The 26,624-nt window shown below is 36.6% G+C and overlaps 4 protein-coding genes and 1 pseudogene across 7 annotated transcripts; 2 read left to right on the top strand and 3 right to left on the bottom strand.

Annotated features, from left to right (window-relative positions):
• Positions 1-220: 220 nt before the first annotated feature.
• Positions 221-10,162, bottom strand: LOC147490368 (anamorsin homolog). The gene is made up of 11 exons (XM_086575213.1): positions 9,672-10,162; positions 9,552-9,584; positions 7,245-7,473; positions 5,285-5,417; positions 3,334-3,481; positions 1,914-2,077; positions 1,757-1,840; positions 1,503-1,662; positions 1,285-1,421; positions 612-686; positions 221-494 (listed from the first exon to the last, which is right to left on the bottom strand). The coding sequence occupies exons 1-11, from the start codon at positions 9,769-9,771 to the stop codon at positions 456-458; spliced, it is 1,302 nt and encodes a 433-aa protein (XP_086431339.1). The 5' UTR covers positions 9,772-10,162; the 3' UTR covers positions 221-455.
• A 942-nt stretch (positions 10,163-11,104) lies between these two features.
• NSI (nuclear shuttle interacting) lies at positions 11,105-13,424 on the bottom strand. The gene is made up of 8 exons (XM_086575214.1): positions 13,294-13,424; positions 13,129-13,223; positions 12,982-13,042; positions 12,528-12,711; positions 12,212-12,311; positions 11,950-12,050; positions 11,763-11,856; positions 11,105-11,369 (listed from the first exon to the last, which is right to left on the bottom strand). Exons 1-8 carry the CDS (start codon positions 13,311-13,313, stop codon positions 11,290-11,292), a joined length of 735 nt encoding a protein of 244 aa, XP_086431340.1. The 5' UTR covers positions 13,314-13,424; the 3' UTR covers positions 11,105-11,289.
• A 2,193-nt stretch (positions 13,425-15,617) lies between these two features.
• Positions 15,618-20,321, top strand: LOC147490366 (Phototropic-responsive NPH3 family protein). The gene is given in 5 exon segments (XM_086569788.1): positions 15,618-16,089; positions 16,406-16,472; positions 17,897-17,948; positions 17,951-19,059; positions 19,581-20,321. Coding segments are annotated over 5 exon segments (1,785 nt in total). The 5' UTR covers positions 15,618-16,009; the 3' UTR covers positions 20,058-20,321.
• A 629-nt stretch (positions 20,322-20,950) lies between these two features.
• LOC147490365 (uncharacterized) lies at positions 20,951-23,717 on the top strand (annotated as a pseudogene). Its single transcript, XR_015200706.1, has 3 exons — positions 20,951-21,668; positions 22,115-22,387; positions 23,062-23,717. The product of XR_015200706.1 is annotated as an uncharacterized LOC147490365 (transcript).
• LOC147490364 (HAD superfamily, subfamily IIIB acid phosphatase) lies at positions 23,059-26,293 on the bottom strand. Of its 3 annotated transcripts, none has more exons than XM_086569792.1 (4): positions 26,123-26,293; positions 25,174-25,561; positions 24,807-25,019; positions 23,059-24,580 (listed from the first exon to the last, which is right to left on the bottom strand). In XM_086569792.1, exons 2-4 carry the CDS (start codon positions 25,539-25,541, stop codon positions 24,403-24,405), a joined length of 759 nt encoding a protein of 252 aa, XP_086425918.1. In that variant the 5' UTR covers positions 25,542-25,561; positions 26,123-26,293; the 3' UTR covers positions 23,059-24,402. The 3 variants fall into 3 exon arrangements, with proteins under 3 accessions (XP_086425918.1, XP_086425917.1, XP_086425916.1); XM_086569791.1 differs by having other exon boundaries at positions 26,003-26,123; XM_086569790.1 differs by lacking the exon at positions 26,123-26,293 and having other exon boundaries at positions 25,174-25,978.
• Positions 26,294-26,624: the final 331 nt, after the last annotated feature.

Raw genomic sequence — 26,624 nt, 5'->3', positions numbered from 1 at the left:
AACAGGATCACAGATTCACAGAATGACATAACCACTTCTCTTACTGCCATAGGCGGTTGGGTTTATTTAGTCAGGAAGAACAATACACAGCAAAGCTGCACTATATTTACAGCTCATAAGATTTCTGAATTAATTCTCTATAGTCCATTTAACTCAGAGTGTCAGATAAACACAGAAGTCCCCATTGTCAATATAACAATTGCAGGTCTAGAATTGCGAAAAACACAAAGAAAGTTTTTATTTCAACAGTTACACTGCTCTTAAAACCCAATACCATTAGACTCTACATTGAACTTGATAGAGGAAACCAAAATCATAAAGAGACAAATCTGTAAAATAAAACCTAACAGCCGAAGAACCAAGTTCGAGACACCTGAACCAGTTCAAACTACAACATCTCCATCGTAAATAAATTCTTCAACAACAAACTTCTCTATAGATTTCTTTTGTGATAACTAGAAGTCAGATGCAAGAAAATTCCCAGCCAGTGATACCTGCATCAAGAACACAATGCATGACTTTCTGACTTATTCAATTACATTTCTTTATTAGACACAGATCTCTTTCAGAGAGCGTCAAGGAAAAAGAGCGAGTACAGTTTAGATTAATACCTTCTCACCCAGTTTAAATGGAGGCAGACCTTTGTAAGGGCACGAGCCGCAACGGAATGCATCACCTAGACCACACTGCAGTTGTGGAAAAAATTGTTTAAACAGGAAGAATATAGTTTTTTTTAACTATTTCCAAGGAACAAACCTTACACTACATTTTAAGAGCACCAGAAAGTTCTAAACATTCTAAATGAATAAATCACAATATTGTGGATTTTTATTTGCCTCTACGAAATGGGGAGTGTGTATGTGAAGTTTTATTGAATTAGAGCATCTCCAATGGGGGGTGTAAGCCGTAGATAATAGCTAATGACTAATAGAGGGAGTGGGGAATTATCAACCCGGATACAAATTGGTAAAAGGCTCGGGCATCACTTGGAGTGACGCGCGAGTTTAAAATATGTCTGAATGTCACTCCAAATGATGTCCCTCTTTAGTTCTAAAAGTGGCCATTTGTAAACTAGGGCGTCACTCCAAGTGACGCCTGAGTTTAAAATCCAAATGTTTTACATTTCTTCATCGGGAACTATCAAGTGTGGTGGATATATATAGTCTTTAGTGTGTAATGAGAAATTGTAAAATCCTAATGGCATCTATGTAGAGCCTACATGGAGGTGCAATTCTACACCCTCCATTGGAGATGCCCTTAAAGACTAGAAATGTTGGCACTTACACTACCACATGAGGACTGAGGATTCTCAATCTGGTCCATAGTGAGTCCCAACTTCTCCACTTTCTCCACTGCCTCAGCACGTCCACAACTACAATTTTTGCATGCTTTCCTTGTGCTTCCAACTTCACAATCATCAACTACAGGAGGACAATCACATAAAGACGCTCAGAGGACTGAATGACAGGACCAAAATCTATTGATAGGGTTCTATAATTTACCTGGTAGCAATTGTGGTTTCTTCAAGTCTTCTTCCGTTAAAAGACTGTCTTCATCAATCAGATCCAAATCATCGTCAATCTGTACTTTGGGCAGACTCTTTGTAGACTTTTTTATGGTAAAGGAGGAACCAATCTTCCACGAAGGCTTATTGGCCCTAACCTGCATATTAACGAAAGTATCTAGGTAAAAAAGGACATAAATGAAAGCAATAGAGATACATTTGCAAGATGGACAGGAAGAGCACAACACTTACTGTGAAGGAGTTGAGATTTTCCAATGGTACTTTTGCATCTAGAAATCCAGCCAGCAATAACCTACGCTTAAGAGTGGAAACTATCTGCAGAAAAAGGGACATTGAGTGATCTTCCAAAAAACTCGCATGAAACCAAGTTATAAAACTTAAATTTTACCTCATCTTTGTTCACTGCGACAGACTGAGACTTTTGAAAGGTAACTGCACCACCAGGCTTTAACGCTCTAAACATCTCTTCGAGCAACTCATGACCAGGAAGCTCGTGTGTCGTCAAGACAAAGACAACAGCATCCATTGAGGAAGATGTAATTGGCAACTGTTCTGTTATTGGTATAAAAAAATGTAGATTAGAGAAAGTTGTGAATTAGGATTACTTCCCTTCCAATGCAAAATTGAGATAATGGAGGATAGTAGAGTCTGTTGAATCACTATGGTTCTTCAAACCATACCAAGTACATACCTCGAGATGTTCCCCACTAAACATACATAGACTAAAACAAACACTAACTTGAAAAACAAGTTTTACCTAATTATCATAAAACAAGTTTTTGGGACAAAAAAGTGTTTTTTGGATGAAAAACTATTTTTTTTTTAAATAGAGACCAAACACATTTATTTTTTAAAAAAATGTTTTTTCAGTAATAAACCAATAAATAAATAGGATCCAAACACCCCCTAAAAGGATTTCGACTACTTCTCTCTCTCTATATATATATACATGCTTTAAAACGTCTTAAAAAACGTTATTGCTTACATTTTGAAACGACCCAAGACCAAGTCTCACCGAGAAACCCCTGAGGCTTTGCGTTGAGGCTCTTTTCCAACAAATCATTAAAAAACTACTCAGTTGGAATCACCGTAAGACAAAAAACCGAAAAGGTATCTCTTTCAGCCATGGCTATTAATTACCCATACTATATCGTATTCAATTCTATCTTAATTTTAAGCATAGAAATAAAATAATAATAATAATCAAATGAAAAGACCTATATTTTCCATTTGATACGACGAATTTGCACAATGTTCTGAAAGTATATCTTTGTTTTATCATGCAATCTTTGTAAAACTAGTCATATGCAACACCAAATAGTCTGCAATTCTATTTATTTCTTTCTATACCTTCTCTATCAAATGATATCATATACCTTTCAATACCTTCTTTGTATCGAAATATCATATACCATTTTATAATTTCTTTATATACCAAAAAGTCTGCAACAAATAGAATTATTCATTGTTTTGCTAATTGAAGAATGGTGTCATGTCATTTATCTACTAACTCTGCTGAATTTTTTTAATGCATTTAGAGGATACAATACAGACAGATGGAAATATATAACCATAGGAGTAATTTATGTAGAGTAGCTGCAACTTTCCCAAAGTACTTGAGCAGCAGAAAGAGTTGCTTGTTCATGAGAAATATACTTTGTGGTGCGTTGCCTCGTGTTTTAGAGTCTAGAAAGAGTGCTCAAACCATTATCTCTTCCTTTGAAATATGTATTAAGAAATACATGGACAGACTTTGGATTTTTTTCAATCTGAAGTCTTACAAAAGTCGGCAAGTCAAGTATACTTACTTAAAGATAAAGCTTGTGTGATAATTAACGGATCATTCTGTTCAATTCCTTTAACCCCATGCTCTTCAATTGCATTCAAAACTGCACTGACAGGTATGACCACATTGTCTGTAAGTGCTAGAACACTTCCGTTCATCTCAACAGTATCCTACAAAAAAAAATATCAAAGTTTAACTTCAGACAAGGATTTTCTTCTTCCATGTAAATAGCATCTATCATAAAATATATATATATCCTGATTATCATATCTCAGTCAACTTGAAGTACGATACACTAGTTCCACGAGTAGCTTTTCTGCCTCGTTTTTCTGTCCCCGCCATTGACAGTATTTACCTCTTCATTCTAAAATTGAGAGCTCCTCAAAGGAGAGGAAATAAGAACTCGAAATGTACCCATTTTCTAAACACCTTTTCACGCCAAACAATTGTAAACATACTAATGTCTGAAGTGAAAACAACCCTACATAAAGATTAATTGGTATTGTTAACTTCATTTTTCTGATACCTAATTAGCCATTTGTCAAGAGGAATTCTAAAATGTAAAATACAAAAACGACTTCATATTGTACTAAAAAAAATGTTTTCCAGATTATACTAACTAGTGTACCGCAAATCGGTGTTGCCTAACGAAGTTCGTACCAACAAAACATATATTTCCAACAAACCAAGAATTCCAACAACATTGTCATGAGTAGCATCCAAAATGACTAAAACATTCAAACAATAGTTCATCCCCAAAATTGAGCAACAACAACCAACCAACCAGATGGAAAGCGTTGAATCACCACACCCAATAACTTCAAGGTTAAATTATATTCTATATCACACACACAAATAATAAAACTCTTGTAAGTATCTAAATCATCTATGACAAAGAATTGATTACCTAGCTAGGTTTCAATAATTAATTATTGAAGAGATTTGGGAGTTGCGTTCTGCAATGGCAAGGACGATTGTTTTTTGGGTTTGTTGTTTATGACATTGGAATTTGTTACTTACTTTAATGTTTACAAAACACATAAATCCAACAACAACAATAATAATAATTGAATCTCAGCTATATACCTGAGAAATAGATCCCATTTAGTTTTGATTGAAATTTTTCCAAGATTTGACTTTGGTTTTTTTATTGGGTGTAAAAAATGAGGATTTGATGAAGGCGTGTTTGAACAAAAGAAAAATAAGACTTTATTTGATTTTGTGCACTGGCTGTGCTGCCTTGAAGTCGGTCGGTTGTCTTGCGTACCACCTTTTTATGTTTTAAAAACAACTCAAAAGCCTACCAATTAATTTTAGAATGGCGGGGACAGAAAAACGAGGCAGAAAAGCTACTAGTGGAACTAGTGTATCGTACTTCAAGTTGACTGAGATATGATAATCAGGATATATATATATTTTATGATAGATGCTATTTACATGGAAGAAGAAAATCCTTGTCTAACGAAGTTAACCTCACACTAGCTGCTTGTAAAGAAAGAATAAACCCGCAATTGAATAGTAAGGTATTGATTATAATTACCAGTAAGTTATAGAGTTCCTTAATAGGTTAGCAAACAAGGCAACTTATTCACTTTGGAATGTGTTCTTAAGATCGGGTCTAGTGTTTCCTTCTTAATATTGCAAAGAATATTTATTGAAGTCATGCCAATCATTCCTACTTAAATGCTGGTAAGACATGGTTCATGATCATAAGGTCCAGATTCACTGATCAGTAAGGGGATATCTCTTCAATCTAAACCATGATTGGAACAACACATAAACTCGTGAATCCGTGATTGGTTTACCTTATGAAGACCTTTTAAGTCGTAACAAATTAAATTAACACTCCGCTACCAGTAAAACAACGCTAAAACCAAACCAAACCTAGTCTATACCAACAAAACACACACTTACTAACCAACTAGTCATTTAGCTCATCCATAAATAAATGAACTGGTAAAAGCTTTTAGCACCTTAGAGTTTGGTTTAGATTTGGTGCTGCTATGATTTGAAACCGAAGACTTCTCCTTAACTTGCTTCTTTGCAGCTCCAGTGACAACCTCATATATTGTTGACATTTCATTTATCATATTAAGCAGACGTTTCCTGCATCACAAGTGTGGGAAAGGCTTACAGGGTAAGGCAAGGAAAAACCTAGAGTAAAAGAAATCATGTTCAATTAAGACTTCATGTCGTCACCAATAAAAGTAGTAGATACATAGATATATTAATCCAATTGAAAATGTGTATCAATATGAAGTGTACTGTGATTAAAAACCAAAAAAATGCAAAAGAATAAGAATGGCACCAAGCAACCCAACACTAAGGCAAATCCGTACAGAAACAAACTGTCCATCTTAGTGTCCCATCCATATTACATGCTTACCCGTAACTGATCAACAAGAGATCAAATTACTTCATGCATTAAATAGTCAAACCACCTTGCAATGCACACAAGAAAAAACAAGAATGACAAATCAAAATTGCCAAGCATGTGGAATTGAGCAAAAGATATGATGATTCACCGCCTACATTAAACTACTGTCTATTAAGCAACTAACATCACATAACGACATTGACTTTATGTTGTCAAAGGTAGCTTGACCTTTAGTGTAAGAAGTTGCAGGTTGTTGTCAAAGGGATTGCCGGGGCGGCGCCTCTTGAGAAACGTAGCACCCACATCTCGCCCTATAACCCCAATGACTTCAAATGTCTTGTGCATGACTCGCCAGAAATACAACAAAAAGAGTGAGAAAAAGGAGTTACTATCATTAAAAACAGCATTACCAAAAAAATCATACAACAATATTAAGTATAGCTAAAAGAATTCTATTAACAACGAATATCTAACAGATAGTCCCTTAATGAACAGCTGTTACCACTTTCTGACTTGCCAACTACGATTTCTATAATGCACTAGAACTAGCTTTGCAAGACATTCACTGTGTGGGGAAAGGTATGCAGATGTAAGGTATAAGACTACATGGTTGCAATGAATCCAAAACGGAGTTAATAAAACTGAGCTACATCCACAGATACTACACTATGAAAAGCTATTGACAATTAACAAACCACAATTTCTAAAGTTAAAATTCACATGTACGCCAAAACCAAGGTATCTTCGTTACAATGTCTACATGCCCAAGAATTAAGATGGGTTGGATATTAGCATCATACAATTGAGGAACAAGGACCTGTAATGGAAGTAGATTAGGCACTACAGACCGGGAGAGTAAGATACTTGGAGAGATGTGACGAATGCTAAATTTGGCGCTACATGCCCAATAGCCTATGTTGTAAGGACAGCCACATTTTAAAAAATAATCTGTGTCGTATACGTCACACATATCAGACACATTGTGTGTAATATACCTCAATTTTTTATATTTTTCCATGTCAAACACTTCGTATTCTTGCTGGATACAGACACACCTATCCATGTCAATGTAACATGGCCAATAACAGACACGTTTTTTGCAACAAATCACTGAATGCAAGTCAAAGACACGGAAAAGTACAAAAATTTAAGGTATATAAGATACATTATGTGTGTGTGTCGTGTCCGAGCTGGATACGCTGACACAGATTATTTTTATAATATGGTGTGTCCATGTAACATAGAGAGAATGCAATCTGGATTGCTACAAAAGTTTGTCAAAAACGTATCTATTAGGGTAATATATGACAAGCAGTCTGACTATATAGAGATAACTATGATAACAAGAATAATAAGCTCAAAATTTGACGTTCCCAAGTAACAATCCCATCAGATCAAACAGAAAACAGGATAGTTATTTAACTTTCCCTGTATCCACTCACTTGGGCAAATATTGCACACAATCACATAATATTAGCATTTAGAACCCACACAAAATTGGAGAGCTCAACGGTAACAACACCAAAAATATACACAGTTGAGTAGAAAATGTTTACCTGTCACTTCTATCAAATCCAAATCTTGCACTAAAATAAAATGCCACAGCAAGTAGCCACGCATCACTATGGACTGCAACCAAAGCTAACCAGTCCTTTTCTTGCATTCCATTCCGAGCAAAATTAATGCCTAATGCAGGCTTTGGGAGCTCGGGAGGAACCTCTTCAGCAGGTAAATTAACCTCCCACTGCTCACTGGGGAATCCATACAAACACAGATTTTCCTTTTCTGCACAACACAAGAAATATCTAAGAACACTACAATTACAGAATCAGTAAATCACAAAAGCTGAAACTTTGCACCAAAAATAAGCTGAGAAGATGGGTCGTCATATCGACACAACCACAAGATCCAACTAAATTGTGTTTCAAACAAGAAAGATGGAGCATTAAAAAAATTACTATGAAATACAAACAGAATAGAGGATGAAGAAAGAGCACTTGAACGCTTTATAGCATAGTAAAAACTGTTGACTTGCAATAATACACCTTTATGTAAGACAAATTTCATCATCCACATAAATATTATCCACTATCCAGATGGTGATCACCAGAAAGTTATAAAGCGGTAGGACCTGGCACTCCTTTCTCATTATAAATATAATGCATTATTACTATCTTATACAGCGTAAATTTTATAAACCACATAACAGGCCCAAGATTCAATAATAAACAATATGACAATATGTCCATTAGCAATTACTCAACCTACAAGGTGTAAATTGAAAGCAGAGGCACCTGTTCGGAGGAGCTAATTTGAAGAAATATTAAATACATTCTAGTAGCCAACACTGCAATAAGAAAATGATGACAACTTAATACAGTCAAACTAATGGGCCTAATCCACGGATATGTTATCCACCTTATCATCCAAGGGTAATAACAACATGATACTTAGAGTAACCAACAAACTACTGAAACAAAAAATCCATAAGTCACACTCATCCTTTAATTGATACATCCATTAGCACGAAGGACGTGTCAACTAAAAGTTAATTAGTGTTCAATTTACACCTCAGGTTGTAAATGTGAACCTTGGCTGTGAGCTATTTGTTATATCCAACAAGTTCAACACTTTTTTTTTTTCCCAAGATTAATACCTGATTTAGAAATATGTTCTTGAACGATGGATGTTACACTAATATGTTCAACAATTAGTTTTTTTTTTTCTTGTGATTTAAAATTCTGAATGAAACCATTGGATAAAACTAGGTTTTTGTTGGAAATCACTTTGCCCTTTCCACTTGTAATAATTTCCTTAGTGTATGCATCTTTGTAGTGACAGTTATATAATAATTCTATTATTTTTTGTTGGTTAAAATTACAGGATGTATGCTAAGAGAATCATGGTTCTTTATATTTAATGGTTTTTGTAGGAGATCAAACCTAGAGCTTTTTCTTTTAAAATCTCAAAGGACTACTATAAATAGAAATTAATATATTTAGATTATAAATTCAAACAAAAACAAGAGTTTCATCTATATTGAGACTTCGATATGCGTTAATCCTTGTAGGGACAGATATATTACTGTACATAGTCATCACAGTGTTGATAAAAATCCAAAGAAGTAACACTTAACTTCAGAATGACAAAAATTCATGGAAGAATAACCCATCCTACAAAGACCCTGGCCTGGTTTAAAACACCAATGGATATCAAACAAAACTAAATGTGACACAAATCCACTTTAGCTACTCCACAAAGATTGTAAGGTCCTATTTTAAACTTAGCGTGAATCCTAATTTCCCGAAACCAAATATGTCTAAATGACACCAAGGGTAAAGGCCTCAATTAAATCTTGAAGAATTACTTCCGACACAAAAGTTTAAATGAGAAAATGATGCAGCACATTGCATTTTTCAATACACAACAGCGACGCTAAACTGGATTCAAATTGCATAATGCACTTCTAGCGACAAGAAAGACCATTTTAGTTTGTATCCAAACAAAACTGACCACCATAGGCTCTAGATAAACAAATGACCATGAAATCTCTGTACAAGAAACTTTCAAACTCAAAAACTAAACACCTCTACCCATACAAATAGAACACAGAATGTTTATACAACCCACATTGAACGGCAATATTTCAAAAAATATATATAGTAATAATAATAATAAAATATTTAAAAATTCCAAGTTCCCAACCAAGGAATATTACTATTTACTAAAATAAACAGAACTCCTAAAATCTACAAGACTATAAAAAGGCTAGAAACCAAAATTTGTCCCACATTTCATTATCACGAGAAATCAAACATGCAAAAACTAATAATTCAAAAAAGGAGTGTGTCAGAAACCCTAACCAGGATCACACTGCTGGAAAAAATCTTCAACATCTGCAACAACAACAAAAAAATTCCAACCATCAAAAAACCCCTCAATTCCAACTCAAAAAAAAAAAAAAAAAAAAAAAGAGAGCGAACCATCAGTGAGAGCTTTAATCATTCCAGCTCTCCGACCCTTAAAATCCCTGAAAACTTCTTCAACAGTTCTTGGATTATACTGCGTTCCACTTCCATCCATCTCTCTCTTCTCTTCTAAAAAAAAATATATATATATTTAAAAGGAATTTAGTGATTTGTTAAGGGTATTTTTAAAGGTAATAAGTTGTTCAAGGACAGAAAAAACGAGGACACTCGGCTAAATGGGTTTTTAATATATTTTTTTACACTTTTTTTTTTTTATGTATAAGAGGGAAAGAGAGAGTTTTGAGACGAGAGAAAATTATTCTTACTTTCACCTTTTTTTTTTTTTTTTTTTTAAGGAGAGAGAGAAATACAGTATTTGAAATTGGGTTAACTGGATTTGATAATCAAGTGAGCAGAGCGAACGATTTTGGGAGAAGGGGTATGCGAGACAGAAACCAATTCTTCATCTTCTTTTTTATTTTTTTTCGTCCAAATATCTTTCTCCTCCTTATTAATGCCACGCAGTATACTAGTATAGTGAGGAGTCCGGCTTTATACCAGATTTGTTTTGACATATTAATAGCTTAAAGTAATTTTTGGTTTTTTTTACTTTTTAGATTCAGCTGGGCCATTTGTAGAGGTTGACTTGTAATCACACACGGCCTACATTGTTCAAATCTGGTGTGGATTCACAGGTCATCGGTTGATAAATTAGTAATTTGGTCGACTTGGGCTAACTATTGAAAAATTATGCGAGAGTTGCTGAAAAATTAAAGCCAATAATTTCTTGTTGGAACAGCGATAACTCACAATTGAAAAGGAGAGAAACATCGTATGTTTAAAATTTTGAAAGTGAGTTTGAACGTTGAGAGAAGACACAAGAAGCAAAATTTTGTAGAATTCGAGATCCATGTTTCTGTGAGCCATTGAGATAACGTTTTGGGCATCGGTTGAATCCGTCTAGATACTTAAAATGGATGACCCGCCTATATCAACATGGCAATTCAGATCTATTGGACAAAAGAGATTAAAAATATATAATGACTCACTCCATGATGAAAACTTTCAATCTCTATAGTGCAAAGGACAAGAAGTTGGATTCCAATTCATCTAATGGAACTTAATTAATTTGGTCACATCAACTGTTTTGAGAAATGTTATAGGAGGGTGAGTGCACCAAGAGAATGAAACTGCACTGCGTCAAACTTACACTATAGTGCATTTCTGAGAAGATTTTTGGGGTGATTATACAGACTAGAAGCTCAGTGCCATGCTGCTATACCTGTGTCACGAGACAGATAACAATTGCATCTATAACAGCTTTTGACAATGTTAAGGAAAACGGAAGTCATTCTTAGCGAAGTCCTGTGCAAAATATATAATGTTAAGGAAATCACTGTATTTTTCCTGAAAAAATACCAATTAAAGAGTAAGATATTGGCAATGGATGGATTTCCGAAAGATACTAGATTACAACAAGAGATAGACATTGGTCACTGAAAAGAATTATACAACAAAATAAGTTATAGCACGAAATACAATTAACTTAGTGACATCTACAAGTGCTCCCACTGCAATGTGTTCCACAAGTTGCAGATACATTAAAGCACCTCAAGACCTTGAATAAGGTGGATTAATATCTTGGATACCAGAACATGCCTTTAATGCCTTCTGGATCTGGTTGGAATCCTAAATTTCTATAGAATTCCACAACTGCAATGACAATGGAACATGCGAAGTTAATGACGGTGCATCTAAAGAACCAAGGTTATGTCCCCAGGGTAGAATTAGTGTTACATCATAAGAGCTATCAACAATTTATTTAGCAATAGAGAAATAAAAAGGACTGCAAATCTTTGACAGCCTTGGTGGATGGCTTTCACAGAAAGAGGAATAGCTGGTCTAGAATGATCACTGGTTTGCACCAGGGAATCCTAGATCCAGAACTCTAGTCACCCCAAGTTGAAATACTAAGACACCATCCTCAAAGGTATAGGACCTAGCAACCAGCGTAAACTTAAATTGCCCTGGGAACTCATGTGTTGGGAAAGCTGGAGTAAAAAAAAACTGACTTTAGCATGCCACAAACAAAATTAATTGGCATACCTTGACTATCAGCAAACAAGGTTATGTTGCCAATATCCTTCTGCAGAAGAGCTCTTATCATCTGTTCAACAAGTGCCTTCCCAAGACCTTGGCCCTGAAAAGCAATTCCAAGTCAAAAGCTTATAATATATTAAGTTTCAATTCAATTATCGACAAGTAGGTAGCTTCCTAGCAACATAGTACAGACCTGATAGGTAGGATCAACGAGTACATCCCATATTGTGGCATTGAATGCATGATCTGATGTAGCGCGAGCCAAGCCAATAAGCTCCTTTTTATCAATTCCCTCTGTCAAATAACTTCTCCAAATACACTAAGATGTTCATCATTATTTAAATAGATCTCAGCTGCAAATGGTATTATTTAAATAGATCTCAGCTCAAAATAACGGGTACGCTAGAGAACATGATATTAGATGGGCCACTGATGCGCTCCTTATGTAAGTATACCTGCGTCTGAAGATCTTCTTATGGAATGCAAAGTTGCCACCATATAACTATTTTTTAGAGCTGCCGCTACTTTTGAGGGTGGCCTCCGAGGCCATCCCACCTAATAACCATGGAATGAAATGTGTCAACAGACACCTCGTTGCTTTAAATAAAAAGATCACAACAGAACTTATCCAAGAAAATTGAATATGTGAACTTTAGAGCTGCACTTTACATACACAATACATTACTATTTCACACAGTGACACAGGTACAGATGTATATACAACAATTGGCAGGAAAGCAGTTTATCAATTTAAAGTCTCAAGAATAGAACCTTATCGGATAAGGCTTGAAGATCATACACGTCCACATCTCCACCTGAAGCAAACAGAATCTGTTCAATCGAGCCATCTGGTTGCACTTTTTCAGAAAGAACAATCTCCTGAGGTAATGGTTCTTCCTCTTCAGGAGGTGACGACGGTGGTTCAATAACTTGCGTTGTATTATTCTTCAAAAATCTACACCAACAAGCAAGTTGACTTACATTCCATGCACAAATAGGCTAAAAAAAAAACAGAGAGTATTTAGCATTGTGAGCAATAAAAATGCGTGGCTGAACTCTCTATTTTTGTGATAGGATGATATTGCTCTCTATTAAGATGTAATTACTGTAAAATACGTGGCTTTACATTCCAACTTTAACATAAAATGAAAATTGCACGATATTGTGACTATTAAAATGACACAACAGTCTAGAAATAGCAAATTATGCAATACAAATCACTTGCCCTTCTCTGATGGAATCCCAAAAACTAGCCTTTAGTTGAGAAACCTTTACCCTCCTTTGTGCTGCCAAAAAGAAGAATAAAGAGTGGTCTACATCAAAATGCTTATATTAATTAAAATGGTGGAACATGAAAACAATGACAATGAACCTCTGAAAAATACGGAATTATAATGAGTATTGTGATGATGATGAGGGAACAATAATAAGTGGTGGTGTTGTTGAGTTGTGATGCCACCGCTACATCTGCAAAAAAACCAGAAGTGAGTTAACTCTCTAATAATCATCCATAAACAAAAATGACGACACGACTCACACAGAATAAGCTGCTGCCATTTTTTTTTTGACGGGGCGGATAAGTGAGCGGTGCCACGAGTTTTTGTATGCTCTACAATCTCGATGATATAGCTTGCTGATATATTCCGATAATATTATTATGTCGTGAACAAAATATCGGTGTCCAATCAACGGTCCTGATTTTTAGGGATTTGTGCTAAAAAAACTTCAATTTAAGAATCCTATTTAATACTACTACAAACAACCAAAACAGTCTTTCCGGATTGAAACTCTTCCTGCCTAAAAAAGAAAAGCTAAATTAAATCTAACAAAATTTTTAAACAGAATTATAAAGGTTTAAGTAGTGGTCCTTATTTTCTTGGGATTTGTGTTAAAAAAACTTTAATTTAAGAGTCCAATTTAATACTACTAAAAACAACCAAAATATTATTTCCAGATTGAAACTCTTCCTACCCAAAAATATAAAATAAATTAAACCCAACAAAAAAAAACATTTTATTTCCTTTTCTAAACACTCGACTACTTACAAATAAATTTGATTCCATCAGTTTCTTATGAACTTTAAGTGAAAATTGTTCAAGACTTTATTGTCGTTAGTAAAAATGTTTGAGCTTGGCCTGAGCCCATGGTAGCTTTTCCCAAAATATGTCTTCTCGTCAATTCAAATACCACGATTCCGATGATTTCTAATAGGATAAGAACTGTTTCGCTTATTTGTTCAAAGCTCTATTACCTCTAGCCAATTGACTAGTTTCAGTATTGTGGTATGCTTGTGACTGATTGTGTTAGATCATTGTTTGGTTTTTATATTTTTTAGGTACCAATTCGATCAGACTATAGATGTGTGTGATCAATAGCTACCTAACTATCTTAGCTTTCGGTTATGGTCTGGTTGAAAGGTTTTAACCAAAAAAATTTGGGATTGTTCAAGCTGAATAATCCAACACACATACACTTAGGGGGCTATAACTTGATCCATAGTCAAACACTGTACTTTATATAATTATATTGATGGATTCCATAGCTATAAGGTGAAACTACCACTTTCATGACAACTTATTTCCCCCCCTTAATTTGCAATTTTTATTCACACATTCTAAACTATTTATCTTCCCCTTTAATTTTCGCCATATCTTAAGAGAAATTGGGTGCTTCAACAAATATACTTGGTGAATTTAGTCAGCTCATTGTGATATACGACATTTGGTCAGCTTAATGTTAGTTGGGTGTTTTAGTACTAGATTATTGAATATATAATGAGCAATATACAGTGATGTTGGTCCTTTTTACTTCAGGTAGACGCCGAGATTATACTTCAAGTCCTTTATACCATTTGTGCATCATACGTACTAGACCACCTTTTAACCGTTATCATTTGCTCTACTCGAAGGACTCTTTGCATACATATATATTTGTTCATTTTCTTTTCAACCGTAAAAATGACTACTAAAACCATTCTTTTAGATGGTATGTACCTCATAATTAAGATTATTATATTTTATTATATTTTAAACAATTTACTTGTCTTTTTGAGTAAAGTAGGAATGCAATAACTTGTTTTTAGCTATTTTAATTCAAAAAAGTTTGTAGGATTGATAGATATTTAGAAAATTTCTATAGTACATTACACATGTACATCCATCATAATTGTGAGACAAAATTTTTAAAAGTAAAGATTTGGCTTTAGTTACTAGAAACATTTGCATCAGATTGCTTGACCATATGGCTAGAGTGGCATAGCCATAGGTTAAATTATAGTTTATCTAACAAACCATAATAGTGTGGGAGCCGGAAGGCCCTATCCGATGACTCAAAATCTTTTTCAACAAAATATGACATGATGAATCCAAGTGATTTAAGGGTTTGTACAATTTTGTTAAAACATTCAATATACATCGGATCTAGAAAGTCAAAAATTATAGTTGGACTTAAATACTGGACTAGCCCATATACTGTTGGGCTTCCAAATTTGATACAGTAGTGGGCTTATGGATAATGGGAAACTGGGGCAGGCCTTCATTGGGTTTTTTTTTGGTGCCGAAGGCACAACCGTACGGCAGGCAAATCCTAGTGATTTAAAAACACAAAGCGATTTGCTTTTGATTTTATTGAGTTCTGTGTCAAGTCCATTCCATGCCTCTGCTTTCTCTTTTACTTACATATGTTTATTTATTTATGCCTCTATACGCAAAAAAGATATCATATCAGTTCCTGTCTATCAAATGTGTCAATTATAGCATTGAGACACAGAAGACGATCAGGAACTACACGAGAGTGGGCCATTTGGATTCGATAGAAAAGCAATTACTTGGCTTTTTCCTTTTTCAGTATACGAGGGAAACGTAAAAGTGTAAAACTGGTGGTGGGGGTGCATCCATAATGGGAATATGTTCAGCTCCTCATCGTTCTGTTTCCTCACTCCACAGTCCACAAAAAGATACAAGTCAAAAAAGAGAGAGAGAGAGTACTGGGATCTGTTTTCTTTTGGATATTTTTTATATTGAACTAAGAGAAACAGTGAATATGGGCGCCTTCCTGATTTCCTGTTCTTGCAGTGGACAAGTTTTGAATTAATAATTAATCCTGCCACCTTTATTTTTGGTATTTCGTACGTACTTCCCATTTCCCAACTTCAAACTAAAAGCAGGCAGAGAACGAACGACCATTTACATATCAAACGAAAGCTCTATACCGGCCACTTACCTTCACACGCACGTACACTACCATAATAATATATGAGTAAAACCATGGTGTATGAGGATGACTTCCAACACCGTTCTAACTCGCCTACCTTCTCCAACTCTTTCAACAAGAGGTAATATAATCTCCTATACATTCCTAATAATTAATGTTTCTTCCTCAGTATGTCATGTGTTCATTTATACTTTTTTGTTCCCTTGATACATATATTCAGTTTCTGAATCATTTAGTTCCTTTTTCTTTACTTCTTTTCTCAATCCATTTCGAAATTTACAACTTACATATACTAGATGTTTACAATTGGCAGTGTGGTATCAGTCTTGTTTTAAAAGGCCTTTTTTAAAACATGCAACATGGAGGTGAAGTGAACTGGTTTTCATTTAATCTCTTATAAAACTTACCCATGTATCTATTCTATTCTTGAGATGCAGGATTTTTTCAGATGTTGCAGGGGACATTACAATTGTTGTCAATGGCGAATCTTTTCTATTACACAAGGTGAGCAACATCTCCCTCCCTCTCTTTCTCTCTTACCAAATTAAGGTGCTACAAATGTGATTTGGAAAAGATCATTAACATGGTCAAGTAGTCGACAAGTGCATTACTTAGAACATTCAAGCACTTTCAACTGGCCTGAAGAGATCAATTTCGAAAGAGTGACTCCTCTTCCTGCCTCTAGAGTTGGTCTTAGGACTGACTGTGACTGAGACCAAAATTTATTGCGTCTTTTCACTGGTTTCAGTTTAGGGCTATATCATTTGCAAACTTGAAGTTAAATAAAGAAAACCTTGAGAACCCGTTGAATGGTACTGTTTGGGCAATGATTCACCTAAACATGCTAATGAAGTCGTAAGGGGTGTTGATTGTGGTGGAGGAGAGACTGAACCATGTCGATGGCTGCCTATGTCTCTAGAGCATTTTCTGGAACCAAGTCTTCATGTGCGTAGTTATTTGTTGAAATGAAATGAGGTATTTATAGATGATGAGCAATAAGTGATGTTTCTTATTGCCTAAGAAATATAGTTTCCATAATAGTCGGAATATTTTTTTATTGAGTTATAAAAGTAGACCAGCACAGTGGGCAATAAAAGTAGGCCGCAATGGGCAATGCAAATCGGCCGCATTAGTGGGCAATACATGTGGGCACCTTAATAGACACGCAAGTAGCTACGCTAGTAGGCGGTGCTATTGGCCTGCCCAATGATAATCGTATATAGGGGTACACATATAGTGTACATGCAGGTACATTATTAGGCTCAAAGCATTGTTCTTCAATAGGAAGTTTGTCTTTGACAGTTTTTTTCAGTTTTAAATGCACCCTATATGCACACTATTTACATGTCTACTTAAACCAAATTGGTGGTGTCGTATGTTGCATCAATAGTCGCATTCATCATTTCCAAATTTCAATGGTCCATATAGTAAATTTAAGTGATAAGTTAAATGGTGGATATATATTTCTCAATTTCGCTTTAGCAAATTGAGTTCAAAGCCGAATATGTCCAAACCTAGTCAAGAAATTAGGTTGGTTAATAAGTTCAATAAGTACTATGATGTTTGCAAAACCATGCTTCCATTCTATACTAACTATAAAGCCTGAATTCTTCTGGAGTTTCCATTCGTATACATGAGACGTCAGAGCACTGAACTGAGAAGGTAGTCACATTTGTAGGCATAACAAACTTTGTCCTCATTTTGTGTTAGTTACTTATTACGCAGGGAACTACAAAATTTTGATTTGTATAAACACAATAGTAGTTGTTGACTTGCAACTCGTCTTGCATGTTGCCTATTATCATTTTGTCTACTGAAGGCTAATATTTTGACCTGTGCAAGCTAATCAAGTATACATTCTATGGATCTCAAAGGTTAGCTTTGTCAAGATCTGATATTCCTTTATGTTGTGGTTTGTTTTGTTCAAGTTCCCTCTGGTCTCTCGGAGTGGAAAGATCAGGAAAATGGTCGCAGATGCCAGGGTTCTAATTTCTCAAGGGTGGAGCTACGAAACTTTCCTGGTGGACCCCAGATATTTGAACTTGCAGCCAAATTCTGTTATGGTTCTAACTTTGATATCAATGTTGCAAATGTTTCCCAACTTCACTGTGCTTCGAGTTATCTGGAAATGACTGAAGACTATTGGGAAGGAAACCTCATCACCAGAACAGAAGCCTATCTGAACGATGTCGTGCTTCAAAGTCTTGAGAAGTCAGTTACGGTTCTTTCCATCTGTGAGACACTACCATCTATAGTAGATGATCTTGGGATTGTAAACACGTGTGTCGATGCAATTGCCATGAACGCCAGCAAGGAACAGCTAGTGTTGGGTTTATCTCGTTTAGACTGTGATGGTGGCTCAGGGAAATTGAAGACAGAATGTACTGACTGGTGGGTCGAGGATCTCTCAGTTTTGGGGATCGATTTCTATCAGAGAGTGATATCTGCGTTGAGAAGATCAGGTGTTCGTCCTGACAGCATTATTACGTCTTTAATGCATTATGCTCAGACGTCACTGAAGGGTATTGGAAAAAATGAAGTTTGGGATCAAACAAAGATAAACCCGCAATGCAGAATGGCTCAAAATGAACCCAAGGTGATTCTGGAAATTTTTGTAAGTCTTCTTCCAGCAGAGAAAAGCACTACCATTCCGCTGAATTTTCTCTTTGGAATGCTGAGATTGGCGATCACGGTTGATGCTACAGTTGCATGCAGGCTTGAGCTAGAAAGGAGGATTGGTTTCCGGTTAGAGATGGTTTCGCTTGATGACTTACTTATTCCTTCATTACGTGCTGGTGATCCTCTCTTCGATGTTGACACTGTACATCGAATACTGGTGAACTTTTTGCAGCAAATCGAAGACGAAGAATCCGAAGAGGCATCACATTTTGGGTATGAATCGGAAGGCGTTGGTTCTCCAAGTCATGGCTCAGTCCTAAAGGTTGGACAACTAATTGATTCTTATCTAGCGGAAATTGCGCCTGATCCATATCTAGATCTACAGAAATTCATTGCTATCATTGAAATCTTGCCTGACTATGCCCGAGTTATTGATGATGGACTCTACAGAGCAGTTGATATATATTTGAAGGTAACTCACCTGACTCTTTTGTTTCTGTTATATACAATTAACCTCAGTATAACTCAGAAGACTAGTAGATCTTGTTATAAGCAAGATGTTCTGTGGATTTTTAGGATCATGAATCATATTAATTTGCCAGTTCATTTTCTGGATGTGTCTGGTGTGAACTACCAAATGGTGGAGTACTTCACACCGTTCTGCATCCTCCCTTGATCATTTTGCCGTTGCTAGTGTATTATGTCCCTCACATCCAATTCCTTTCAGCAATATTTGCTACACTGCTTTTGAACACTGGACAAGCCCATTTCCAATGCGTTGTTGGTTAAGTCGTGTCTCTGAACTCTGGTCGTAGGAAATCTACTTTCCTTGTTATAGCAGACATTTTATTTTTGTGGATGAATGAGAACCATCTCGCTTGAGGGTTGAGACTTGAGATGTATACAGAAAATCATGGACCTTGGTCTAAGTCCTAACGCCTAGTGCATTGCATTTTCAATCTGAACAGAAATGTCTTGTAACTCTCTTTTCAGGCTCATCCAATGCTAACTGAAAACGAGTGTAAGAAGCTATGCAAGTTCATTGACTGCCAGAAGCTTTCTCAAGAGGCCTGTAATCATGTTGCTCAGAATGATCGTCTTCCAGTCCAGATGGCAGTGCGGGTTCTATACTTGGAGCAAGTCCGCCTAAAGAGGTTATTCTCTGGTGGTTGTGGGGACGGATTTCAGTCGCAAAGGATCTGCAGTGGGGTTCCAAGTGCTGCCATGTCTCCCAGAGACAATTACGCTTCTTTGAGGAGAGAGAACCGGGATCTGAAGCTTGAGATATCGAGGATGCGTGTAAGGCTGAGTGAACTGGAAAAGGAGCAGGTATGTATTAAACAAGGGATGAGAGACAAGTCAACCTTCCTGACCTCACTGTCAAGGGGAATTGGACGGATTGCTATATTTGGCGGTTCAGCCACCATAGTAGGGAAACAAGGGAGGAAGCCTCAACAGGCGGTCTCATAGTCAGCATTTCAATTAAACCTTTTTGAATTGTAATTTTTTTATTATTAGTACGCAGTTTAACGACACAAGAAAGGCGATCATCCTAGTGGTTGTAAGCAAATCTGTTAACTAGCTTGATTCCGGCAATGCTGATGTATTATATCGTGTTATTTGCTCTTGGGAATGTACACAACTGCCTATAACTAGATTTGTACTTGATCTCAACCATATGATTTATTATAATCAAGTGAGTGTATGTGAATGTTCTTGAGTTGGCTTTTTTTTGAAGGCATGTCTTGGCTGCTATATGTCTGTCCCCCCTTAATAGTTTCTCTCTAACTCTCTGTCTCCCTCCATCTTTCTCCACCTCTCATCTCCTGTTTTTCTCTTCATCTCTCTCCTTCATCTTCATTCTCCTCTCATCTCCTACCCTTGCTACGCTCACTTTCCCACTGCTATGCAGTAATTCTAGTAATCAAGTGAGTGTTTTTTTTAAGAGAGCGTAAAATGTGTCTTGGCTGTTGTCTATCTGTACCCCCGTAATAGTTTCTGAGTGTCTCTGAACGTTCTTCCTTCATCTTTTTTCATCTCCTGGTCTTGGCTATCTTCATCTTTCTCCTCCCTCCTAAATTTCCTACCCTCTAACTCTCCCTATCTTAGCGGTCCTTCATAAATAATTTTGTTTCTTTCTCTACCTCTCATCTCCTGCTCTTATCTTCATCTCTCTCCTTCATCTTCCTCCTCCTCTCATCTCCTACCCTTGCTACGCTCACTTCCCCACTGCTATGCAGTAATTCAAGTGAGCGTATGCGAACGTTTTTGAGTTGGGTTTTTTTTTTTAGAGGGCGTAAAATGTGTCTTGGCTGCTGTCTATCTGTGCCCCCGTAATAGTTTCTCTCTCACTCTCTGTCTCCCTCCTTCATCTTCCTCCACCTCTCATCTCCTGTTTTTATCTTCATTTTCCTCCTCCTCTCATCTCCTACCCTTGCTACGCTCACGTCTCCACTGACTATGCAGTAATTCTAGTAATAATGTCCACATAATGTTGCGAGATATCGTAGGTGGATAGAATAAATATCGTGAAATGTGTCGATACGAGATGGCTGGAATTCTGAAATGAAAATTATTACAAAGGGAGAAGAAGGAGAAGGAAGAAGAAGGATTGATTGCAATGGCGACACCAAGTAAAAAAGTGGTCGAACCACTCGTCCGTAGATTATTGCATTCCAATTTCAGCTCTGGCATTTTATCTCACCGAATCACCACTTCCTCCTCCAACACCTTCTTACTCGAACGATTCTTATTAACAAACACTTTCTCTTCTAAAACCAGCCCCGGCCCCGATTCTAAAACAAGCTTGTCTCTTAAACTGCTCAATGCTTTCCCCTCGTCTCGTTTCAATTTGAATCCCAATTTGACTAGGACCGTCGTTGACAAGCCATTATCTGCTGTTCGATCCGTCTTCTCGCGGTATCGAGAGGCTGTGGGTCTGCAAATTGACGCATTCTGGAAGAGGAATGCATGCTTCTCTGGAGATTAATGTTTGGCATTGCTAATACTTTCGTTGGCCTCTCTGAAGGCATGGCTAAATATGGCTTTCTTGCTCTCTCATCTGCCATTGTCGCCTTTGCTGTCAGTATACACCCTGTCTTTGTTTATATACAACTCTACATTTTACACTTTTAGATGACTAATTGTAGAGACCTGATTAAATTACATCAGCTCTCAATGCCTGTGATATCTATTCTATGCACATTTTGAGAACCATCTACAAGTCCAGTTGCTCAGGCATTGGGACCTGCCGTAATCTTATAAACTCTACCTTTTTTATATCTGCCATTCTTGTCTTGTGTTGTTATTAATGCATTTAACATATTGGTATGCCTTTAATGATTTAAACAAGTGTTTGTTATTGTGAAAGTCTGACTTTTCAGAAAAAAACCCAATTACTCTCTGATATAGTTGTAAGAATGTGGCATTTGGGTGTATTTATGTGTGCATAACCATGACTTCTATAATCGCAACAAGTATTCTTTGTCCTGAGGCTTGATATTTTTTTTTTTTCATTTTTCATTAAGGGATTGTACATCCGCTCGAGATTTACCATAAATCCTGATAGGGTTTATAGAATTGCCATGAGGAAGCTGAATACATCAGCTGCAATTCTTGAAGTCATGGGAGCTCCTCTATCAGGGACGGATGTGAGAGCATATGTGATGTCTGGAGGTGGGATCAGCCTAAGAAACTTTAAGCTAAAGCTTGGGGGTAAAAGATGTTTTCTTATTTTCCCAATACAAGGCTCTGAAAGAAAAGGACTTGTAAGCGTTGGAGTTAAGAAGAAGAAAGGCCAGGTTTGCTTTTTTTTTTAACTGTTCATTCTGCTTTGGAGGAAAAGACAGACTCATCTATATTTGAAAAATTACCTTTATTCTGTCGTAGATAAGTTGATATACGATTATATCCTACCAAAAGTTTGTTCGGGTGGCCACTTTTCAACATATGCGTGCACATAGTGCAGATGCTGGAAATGTGCAACTAGGTACACCGAAGAAGGCATGGATAGAGTTGTTTGTTTTCTGGGATGACATTGTCGATCCTTGCAATAGCATTACAGTTGTATTTACTGCTCTAACCTATTCTAAGTTTCTAACTGCTTCCGAAATCCATTTTTGACCTATAAGCTTATATAGATCCATTAACTTCTAGGATTTTTCTTCCCGATTATGTTCGTCATTGTTAGATCACAATGAAGTCTCCTTGGTTTAATCTGAATCAGCTTCTACCTCAGATGATCTTAGTTAACTCTTTAGACTTCAAAGATCAAATTACCCTTTTCCATCTTGTAACATGCTCTTGAATGCTGTAAGAAGTAGTTTCATCTACTAGAATCTCTGAACTCAAGGCTATCATTAGACCTACTTGAATTACCTAGCTATTGTTTTTATCGTCTTTTTGGAAGGTAAATAATTAGGTTTTGATTTTAGTTTTAGTCTTACTTACCCACGGTATCTCTTTGGCGGTGCAGTATGACATGAAGCTACTCGCGATTGATGTTCCCATGATAGCTGGACCTGATCAGAGATTTTTTCTGATTGGAGATGAAGATGAGTACAAAGTAGGGGGTGGATTAATATCCGAACTTAGAGATCCCATAGTGAGAGCAATGGCAGCAGAGAAGGAATTTGAGGATATGGACGAAAAGGAGGATGAAGAGGATGAAGAAAGAGAACTTGAGGAAGCAGAAAGAAAGAACCGTGAAGAGATTACGAAGCTGGAAAAAGATGGCCCATAATAATGTTTCGTTAGGGGGTTTGCATTGTTTCTCAATCTGTTTTCAGGCTTTCAGTTGAACTTGCAGCTTACAGAGGCTTTGAGATAAAGAAATTCCAACAAATAATTTTACAGCTGCACCCTTTATTATAGAGTTTAAAGGCCCTGCTTGTTCGAAGTTGGAAAAAGTTCACTTACTAATTGACAGCATGAGGAAGGCAAACATCTATGAGAACTTTGCAACTGTAACTAGGTGCAAATATGTGATGATCTATTTGGTCCAGAATGAGTAGGTGAGCCTTCTACAAATACACAAGTAGACTTCCCCTTGGCCGGTTTTGTAATCCATATTTTACTTGAATATCTTTTGTGTTATACCAATTTGGGCATTAATAAATTCGTGTCTCGTAACATCGTTAGTGACTCGTATGTGGAGGACTTAAAACTGTGTTTGTGGCGTCAGTAAATCGACAATGTTTGATGGATCAGACTGCTCGTAATTGCTTGAAATCTTTTCGATTATATTTGCAGTTTGAATGTATTTTGAATGTATTATGGACCACATTTCTTGTTGACAATGGTTGGTGGAGAATTTGGCAATTTCAACTTCAGATCGGCAGGTTCTCCAGTTATCTTGAGTGGCCACGTACAATCCACTTTCTAAAGGCTTTTTTTTCTCTGTATTTTTTTTCCCGAAAGTCAAGTAGTTCCATTAATACAAAGATCTACAGTACACTTTTCCTTCCTATCCTCCCTTACAAGTTTAGAAAGAGTTTCAGTAAGAGGTGAAGAAAACAACATTACACAAGGATCTGTATCCATTTTCTAAAGTTGCTTACTTATTGGACCTTGTTTACTATTTGCAGTTAGATGAGAATCAAGCAGAATCCAGTGACTGATATCCTTCTGTACAATAAATTGTGGCTTGGATGGTTTTCTGGAGTATCACTTGGAAAAAGGAAAATAAAACCTGAAACGGGTGCCACTCAACTACCGCCCTTTTGATTGCTAAGATTAAATACTTAAATTATTGGTCTTTAAAATCTAAAATACTGAGTCCCCATCTACATACTAACATACTATAGTATTGTCTTATTTAGGGGACACAATACATGGGATTAGGAAGCTTAAATGTTTTCTCTCCTAAGCAGTCTCCAGCTAGATCACTCCACTGGTCCCCAACATTACCCCAGATTCTGTAGCCCTGTTCTACTAATTGCTTACGCATTGCTGATTTGAACAACACGGCACTCTGTCCCCTGTAACTCTGAGGTCTGTAACAGAAAAATGACAACACAAACCTATCAGGAAAATGATTGTGTTTTAAAAGAAAAACAAAGTATGGACGCTTGATTATGCAAAAACTAGATTGGCATTCCCAAAACTGTACTCAGATTGAGGAGAATGTTTTTTTAAGCCATGCTTGATTGAAGTAAACACAAGTTTTACCTCAACAAAGAACCATTTCTAAATTACAGAAACCAAGGATCATCGCCTTACCTCAAAATTAACCTTTCATACCCAATGAATCCTTCGTTATGCAAATTGTACATGGTAGTTTGGCCTAACGTCTCTTCGTCTCTCCCAGTAAGGAGGAAAACTTTGAAGCCATTTTCGACCAATTTCTCGAACATTTTGAGAACTGTGGGAACGGCAGGACATGCTCCTCTCATTGCCCATGTTTTGAAACCCATTGGATCATACGGATTGCATCTATATGTTTCCAGTTAAGCATTTGGATAAGTAAATAAATAGAGGGAGATCTTATGAGTAAAAGGTTTTCATATCAGAGCCAGTTATCTTGACGAGAGTTGCATAGTCTACGTTTAAGCTGATAAATCTTTCAACTAAAGGTAGAATTACATACCCGAAGTGTTTTCCTCTATAGTAAAGGAGATTGGAAATGCAGGTGTCGTCAACATCCAAAATCCAAGCGTTCATGCCACTGGAATTGGCCGTCAAAACAATGTCATCTATGTAGTTAGAGATCTGATCCATAATCATCTCAAGGTCACTCTCGTACTGACCCCCAAGCATGTAATGTTCGATGTAGTGCAGGCACTGAGTTGGTACTGTGCGCCATCCTTTGACGTTGTTTGCCTCCACAGCAACCCTCCAACTTAAACAATGACAATGGTTGAGCTCAGAATTCGACTTGTATGGTTTTGTGCTGCCTATGGTGTTTGGGAATACACCTAAAAATAGCATCAGTAGTACCTCCCACATTGCCCGCATTGCCCCAAATATACGCAGCACTTCATATTTCATGCATCATGCAAAAGTAACAAAACAGACACCGATTAGTAATAACAACACTAAAATGATAGAAGTTGTGCGACTTTTTTTAGGTAAAATATGTTGTAGGACAAAACGGTGAAATCTTGCTCCCAAGAACAGAATTACAGACACAGTTCCCCAAAAAACTATATGACTATATATGACTATATGAATTATACAGTGACTTAGCACCTCGTTCAGTTGGTTCCCCATGCCGCCATAATTTGTATTAAAAAAAAGAGGAAATTATAGGCGACTCTAGGGAGAAGATGAGTAACTACTTTAAAGCTAAATTCGATAGATATATGTATGTAGTCCTACTAACTTTTGGTCAACTGGCCTGTGGCCTGTTATATTCCGTGCATTTGTTTCAAAACACACACACACACAGGGTAATGAAGTACAATTTCGAGGCTTACTAATTAACTCTTGTTTGCCTCGACAATGAATGAAGATGTGGAGACGGAAAGTGAGAGTGAGAGACAGAGACAGATGAAAGATAGAGAAGACTATTTATAGAAGATCGAGGTGATATATACCATAAACAGATCAGGGGAGGATGAGCACAAAACCCAGTTAGCAAGATAGAGTTTGTCCACTGAACTCACTTTCCTCCTAGGCAGTGACAAAGGATAACGTGAGTCCAAGGCAAATTGTGTTTAAAAATGAGTTTTATGAGTCGCCAACCGTTCCTCAAAGTGCACACCTTGTGGGAGAAAAACATTTCCTTTTTATACCATGAAAATTAGTGGGGTTGGCGAAATCTCTTGCGCAACATTATATCACTCTTTGTCCCCCACATAACAAGCCATCTGAGACTTACACATGTTCTTGTTTAGCTCTCTATCTCCTTTTGGGTTAACTTTAATTACATCATTTTCTTGTTGGTTAACTACAAGATTATTATTATTGTCTTTCTTCATTGACTTTGATGATTCAACCTACTGTTCTTTTCAATCTTATTTCTGTCGTCGTGTCCTTGTTGGCTAACTGCGATGAAGGTGACGTGCATGTTTCCTGAAAATACCTTTAAGCTTGAAC

The sequence above is a fragment of the Coptis chinensis genome, chromosome 7 (assembly GCF_015680905.1).
Source record: "Coptis chinensis isolate HL-2020 chromosome 7, ASM1568090v1, whole genome shotgun sequence".
Taxonomy (NCBI): Eukaryota; Viridiplantae; Streptophyta; class Magnoliopsida; order Ranunculales; family Ranunculaceae; genus Coptis; species Coptis chinensis.
This window is presented reverse-complemented; position numbering and strand designations above follow the sequence as displayed.

Coding starts and splice junctions, on each gene's coding strand:
- NSI (XM_086575214.1), bottom strand. CDS start 13,313: ATGGCAGCAGCTTATTCTGT. Junction 13,043..13,128: donor TAATTCCGTATTTTTCAGAG/GTTCATTGTCAT, acceptor TCTTTTTGGCAG/CACAAAGGAGGGTAAAGGTT. Junction 11,857..11,949: donor TCGTTGATCCTACCTATCAG/GTCTGTACTATG, acceptor ATTGCTTTTCAG/GGCCAAGGTCTTGGGAAGGC.
- LOC147490364 (XM_086569790.1), bottom strand. CDS start 25,574: ATGAAATATGAAGTGCTGCGTATATTTGGGGCAATGCGGGCAATGTGG. Junction 25,020..25,173: donor TATAGAGGAAAACACTTCGG/GTATGTAATTCT, acceptor GGAAACATATAG/ATGCAATCCGTATGATCCAA. Junction 24,581..24,806: donor TATGAAAGGTTAATTTTGAG/GTAAGGCGATGA, acceptor TTTCTGTTACAG/ACCTCAGAGTTACAGGGGAC.
- LOC147490368 (XM_086575213.1), bottom strand. CDS start 9,771: ATGGATGGAAGTGGAACGCAGTATAATCCAAGAACTGTTGAAGAAGTT. Junction 1,841..1,913: donor TCGCAGTGAACAAAGATGAG/GTAAAATTTAAG, acceptor CTTTTTCTGCAG/ATAGTTTCCACTCTTAAGCG. Junction 687..1,284: donor CTCAGTCCTCATGTGGTAGT/GTAAGTGCCAAC, acceptor CCACAACTGCAG/TGTGGTCTAGGTGATGCATT.